Source organism: Vidua macroura, chromosome 6 (genome assembly GCF_024509145.1).
Source record: "Vidua macroura isolate BioBank_ID:100142 chromosome 6, ASM2450914v1, whole genome shotgun sequence".
NCBI classification, from domain to species: Eukaryota; Metazoa; Chordata; class Aves; order Passeriformes; family Viduidae; genus Vidua; species Vidua macroura.
Window position 1 is genome coordinate 62247401 of NC_071576.1, and position 5665 is coordinate 62253065.

The 5665-nt window shown below is 50.8% G+C and overlaps 1 protein-coding gene across 1 annotated transcript; it reads left to right on the plus strand.

Annotated features, from left to right (window-relative positions):
- The first annotated feature begins 796 nt into the window (after positions 1-796).
- On the plus strand, positions 797-5358 carry KCNA4 (potassium voltage-gated channel subfamily A member 4). The gene is made up of 2 exons (XM_053979737.1): positions 797-865; positions 1680-5358. Exon 2 carries the CDS (start codon positions 2466-2468, stop codon positions 4428-4430), a length of 1965 nt encoding a protein of 654 aa, XP_053835712.1. The 5' UTR covers positions 797-865; positions 1680-2465; the 3' UTR covers positions 4431-5358.
- Positions 5359-5665: the final 307 nt, after the last annotated feature.

The window sequence follows — 5665 nt, forward strand, 5'->3', positions numbered from 1 at the left end:
GGGCACGCCCAGGGCAGCGCAGCAGAGGGGCCGGTGTCGCCAGCATCGCCCGGGGCGGACAGCTTCGTCCGGAATAGCGACTGCGGGAGCTACGGCGATAACAGGACGCGGGGGCCGAGCCGTGCCGTGCCGAGCCGTGCCGGGCCGGCGCAGTGCGGGCGGCGGCCGCCAGGGGCCGGCGGCGGGCCGGGAGCGGCGGGCGGCGGCTCCGGAGCAACAGGGCCGGCTCGGAGCGCGGTGCCGCGGGCTGGCCCGGCTCCCATCTCATCTCCCGGCTCCCATCTCATCTCCCATCCCAGCTCCCGGCTCCCGGCACCCTCGGCCGCCAGCAGCGCCCGCCCGCGCTCCGCGCTCCGCTCCCCGGCCGCGTCGCCCCGAGCGGGACCGGCCAACAAGTGGACGGAGCGGGCAAGCGGCCGGCTGAGCCCCCGGGGGCAGGCGCCGCACGGAGCCGGCTCCGTCCTGCCGCCGCCGGAGCGCACGGATCAGCCGGCGCTGATTTACGGACCTGCCGCCTGAGCCCGGCTTGCGGGGACCGGCGGTCGCGCCTGCTCCGCCTCGCACACGACAAGCACACGCACGCCGCCTTCGCTTTCCCCCGTGGGGACGAGACCCTCGCTCGTTGCCTCGTGGCCGATGCCGAGGCGAGCGGCTGCGGCGGTGCCCGGTGCCCCCAGCGCCGGCCGCCTCCCCGGCTCGCTGCCCCGGCTGCCGGCTGGAAGGGGCAGAAATAACTCGCCAACCTGTGGTGCGCACTGACCGCAGCCACCTGCGAGCGCGGATCAGCCGGCACAGCCCCGCAGCGCTGCCGTCACCCGGTCCTTACACCAGCGGGAGCAGCGCTGTGTTTCTCTGCCTAGGATCAGTAAGTATAACGGCGTTTTTAGGCTCTTTTTCTGCATGACACGTAGGTACGATTTTAAAAATAGCGTCGTTTAATAGTTCGTGTTCGCCTTCTCTCGTGTACTAATAGATGTGGCTATAAATGAGGCTTCTGTTTCAAAGGGGGGGTCTGAGGGGCTGTGTATATTTTTGTGTGTGCTTGCATGTAGACGTTGCTTCAGTGCACCTGCAGTTGTTTTCTTGACATATCAGGGTATTTTCACTTGGCTGAGCATTGTGCGTGCCCGTTTCCAAATTAAATCCAGCGAGATGTTAATCGTGATCGAAACACAATTCTGCCTTGGATTAAAATGCAACACTCCCGCATCTGATGTGTTTCTGCAAATACAACAAAAGCTCTTTGTCAAGATACATTTCTTCTTTAATGTTTCGTGTGGATACATGTAGGTGTATCTCTTACATATGTGCTCAAAGACCTGAATGCATTGTGTGTTGCAGTATTTTTATTAGTGTTTATATGTGTTGGTGTTTCAGAAGCATGCATATGTTTGTGTATGGATGCAAGTGCTCGTATGGGTGGGGATTTTGTATCTGTCTCTCTATATATGTGACATACCCACCCACATCCTTACCCACAGAGTCGTTCAAAATCTCTGTGCATGTGATGTGGGTGTGTGTGTAATGTAGAAGTGTGAATCGTGTGGGCAGGAGAAGATTTGAATGCCATGGCAATAGATGACACAGTTTCATTTGATCGGTGTGACCTTTTAGGAAAACAATCCAATCTTTTCCCTTTTTGTTTTGTTTATTTTTGTGTGTTTGTGCATGTGCCTCAGGTTAAGTGCTTCTTCTGCATGACCATAACCAAAGGGTGACCCATCCACTCCCTTGTGTCCCATGGGGACCTCAGAGCCAGTTTCTCAGTCTTCATCTCCTCCTCCTCCTCCACCTCCTCTTACCACTGCTGCTGATGCCCTGGGTGCTGCTCCCAGGTTTGAGACATTGTTGACAGGCTGAAGAAAGGGTTTGCAAAGACCTCCTCACTGTGTAAACAAAGTGATGGCTGGAATTAACTTCAACTCTCCAAGCAACGACATTAAACAGTACGTTTGCTAGGCCAAAGCATTACCGGGAACAAGTAATGAGGAAAGAGACTATTGGCATTTGGTTTCGATGATGAGCTAAAACCATCTGTGGAGAACAGGTATTGCATATTGCATATTCCTTTCCTGAGGAATGCAGCCTTTGTAGCCTGCGAGGCAGTCATGATTCTGATCAGATACAGCTGTGATGGCTGCAGGAGATAAATGAAAATAAAGGGGCTTGGTGGATGGAAGAACAAGGTCTCAGCTGTTCTCCGGTCCGACCTGAGAATTTCATCTTTTCTCATTAGCAAAGCAGTAGCTTGTGTCAGACGTTCCGGAGAACAGGAAAATGCGGGTCTGTGGTTTTCCAAAGCACAGCCTCAGTGTTACAACCACGCTGCCACGCTCGATGCGCCGGGCACTGTCCTCCAAGCGCAAATGGCTTTGAGCTTCCCGGCGAAGGTCGCGGTGACGCTGTAAATATCGCAAACCCCTGTTACGGCCAGCGATCCCAAACAAAACCAAAGCGGCCGCAGGATGGAGGTCGCCATGGTGAGCGCGGACAGCTCCGGCTGCAACACCCACATGCCCTACGGATACGCGGCCCAGGCGCGGGCCCGGGAGCGGGAGCGGCTGGCGCAGTCCAGGGCGGCGGCGGCGGCGGCCGTGGCGGCGGCCACGGCGGCGGTGGAAGGTGGGGCGGCGGGCGGAGGGGGACCCTACCACCACTACCACCAGGAGCAGGCCCGCGGGGCCTCCGCCTCGCGCGGCGGCCTGCCCCGCCGCCAGAGCAGTAAGAGGAGGAAGAAGGGCAAAAAGAGGAGCCACCACCTGGGGAGCAGGGAGTGCGGGGCCTCCTTCCCCTGCTCCGAGCTGCTGCCGCTCAGTGGCTCCGAGGAGAGAATACTGAAGGACTTGAGCGAGGAGGAAGAGGAGGATGAAGATGAGGACGAAGACGACGAGGAGGAAGGGAAGCTCTACTACAGCGATGACTATGGGGAGGATGAGTTTTCATACTCGGACCAGCCCCCCGATGACGGTGGAGGCCCCGGGGGTTACAGCTCCGTCCGCTACAGCGAGTACGAGTGCTGCGAGCGCGTGGTGATCAACGTGTCGGGCCTGCGGTTCGAGACCCAGCTGAAGACGTTAGCTCAGTTCCCGGAGACGCTGCTGGGGGATCCAGCCAAGCGCGGGAGATACTTCGATCCTCTCAGGAACGAGTACTTCTTCGACAGGAACCGGCCCAGCTTTGACGCCATCCTCTACTACTACCAGAGCGGCGGCCGGCTGAAGAGGCCGGTCAATGTACCCTTTGACATCTTCTCTGAGGAGGTGAAGTTCTACCAGCTTGGGGAGGAGGCCATGCTCAAGTTCAGGGAGGACGAAGGCTTTGTCAAAGAGGAAGAGGAGAAGGTTTTGCCGGAGAATGAGTTTAAGAGGCAGGTTTGGCTGCTGTTTGAGTACCCGGAAAGCTCCAGTCCAGCCAGAGGCATTGCCATTGTCTCCGTCTTGGTCATCTTGATCTCCATCGTCATCTTTTGTCTGGAGACTTTACCAGAGTTCAGAGATGACAAGGAATTCGTCATGTCGCTGAGCTTAGGGAAGGGGCTTTCCAACGAGTCTCTTCGCCTGGACGCTGGGGAGCACACCATCTTCAACGACCCTTTCTTCATTGTAGAGACCGTGTGCATCATTTGGTTCTCCTTTGAGTTTACAGTGCGCTGCTTTGCGTGTCCCAGCAAAGCGCACTTCTTCAAGAACGTCATGAACATCATAGACATTGTGTCCATCTTGCCTTACTTCATCACCCTGGGCACGGACCTGGCGCAGGAGCAGGGCAGCCAGCAGGCCATGTCTTTTGCCATCCTGAGGATCATCCGTCTGGTCAGGGTGTTTCGCATCTTCAAGCTCTCCAGGCACTCCAAGGGTTTGCAGATCCTGGGTCACACGCTCAGGGCCAGCATGAGGGAACTTGGCCTCCTCATCTTCTTCCTTTTTATCGGAGTCATTTTGTTTTCCAGTGCTGTTTACTTCGCAGAGGCTGACGAGCCTGCCACCCATTTTCAAAGCATCCCAGATGCCTTTTGGTGGGCCGTAGTGACCATGACTACGGTGGGTTATGGGGACATGAAGCCCATAACCGTGGGTGGGAAAATAGTCGGGTCCCTGTGTGCCATTGCAGGAGTGTTAACCATTGCTTTACCAGTGCCAGTGATTGTCTCCAATTTTAACTATTTCTACCACAGAGAAACTGAGAATGAAGAGCACACGCAGATGATGCAAAATGCGGTCAGTTGCCCTTACCTCCCAACAAATTTACTGAAGAAATTTAGGAGCGCATCCTCTTCATCCACAGAGGATAAATCAGAGTATTTGGAGATGGAAGAAGGAGTTAAAGAATCTCTTTGTGTAAAGGAGACTAAAAGTCAGGACACGGGGAATAGCAGTGAGTCAGAGAAGAAAAACTGTGTAAATTCAAATTCTGTGGAAACTGATGTGTAGTTTTGAGCCTTTCCAAATATATTTATGCATTAAAGAGTGCAGTGAAAATAATGAAATATGCAAACAAGAGTCTGCAGCATACAGTAGTATGCCATTTAATGGTTAAATACAAATAAAAAGCATTGCTGAAGGTGTATTACATATCAAGTAAGTGGTACAACTTGAGGAAAGGATTGCTAGATCTGATAAATTTTCAGACTTTATATTTTTATTAGAATGCAAGTGTTTTGCACATGAGGCTGAAAAATTTATTAAAACCAAGTCAGTTTTAAAGTGGGTGCATGAACTGTCGACATCACTAATAACAGCTCTGTGGTAAAAGTTGGCATTCAGAGGTATTTACTATGTAAGAAACAATGAAGTTTGGTAGTCATTTATCTATTTATCAGTGCTTTAATAGCAGCTACCATAAATCATTGGATACCATAGTCATTGTTTTTCGAATGGTAAATTTACTGTAAAAAGATATTCTACAGAAGATAGATCTAACTTTTTTTTTTTTCTTGAAATCTATAATGCTTGTTTTTAACTGGAAATTTACTTTGAAAAGGCTGTTGACCCTCCAGAAATTGTTTATTTTTATAACTCTCTTTGGAGGCATTGCAGCATTTGTTGTCTAATAATGAAAGAAATGAAGTAAGAGTTAAACCTGGTCTGACTGCAAAGGCAAAATGACTGGAATGCTTTTTTTGCACTACTTTATATGCTGGAGATATATTGAAAGAGACTTCATACTGTGAATGTTTACTAATGTAATAGTTCAATGACAATCATTGGGAGAGTGAATTCTGCATCATATTTTATTGTTTCTTCTTTCTCTGTGATGCTGATGGCAAAACAGCTGACATGACATCAGTTCCATGCTCTTTTTAATTATGAGTACCTGTCATCTGGAAAAGGATTGTGAAGTAAAATTTTCTAATCAAAATTATTTGAAATTGGTGTTTTCTACTGATGCCCTCAAGAAATACCAACCTAATTTGTATAATTTTTTTTTTCCTGCTTAATTTAGCATTGAGAGTCTATGATAAGTAGATGCACCTTGTCAGTATTGAGGAAATTCGGTGTATGGGAGGAGAAGGGAGAAGTAATAAGATACTCAGTTGTTACAGTACTGACAATTGAGGATTGCTGACTTTTAATAACGTGCTATTATTGGTGCTGCATTTTCCCTTGATTACAGCTTTTGCCCATGTATATTTGAAGCAACATTTAAGATCAAAACCAGGCATTTT

Coding starts and splice junctions, on each gene's coding strand:
- KCNA4 (XM_053979737.1), top strand. CDS start 2,466: ATGGAGGTCGCCATGGTGAGCGCGGACAGCTCCGGCTGCAACACCCAC.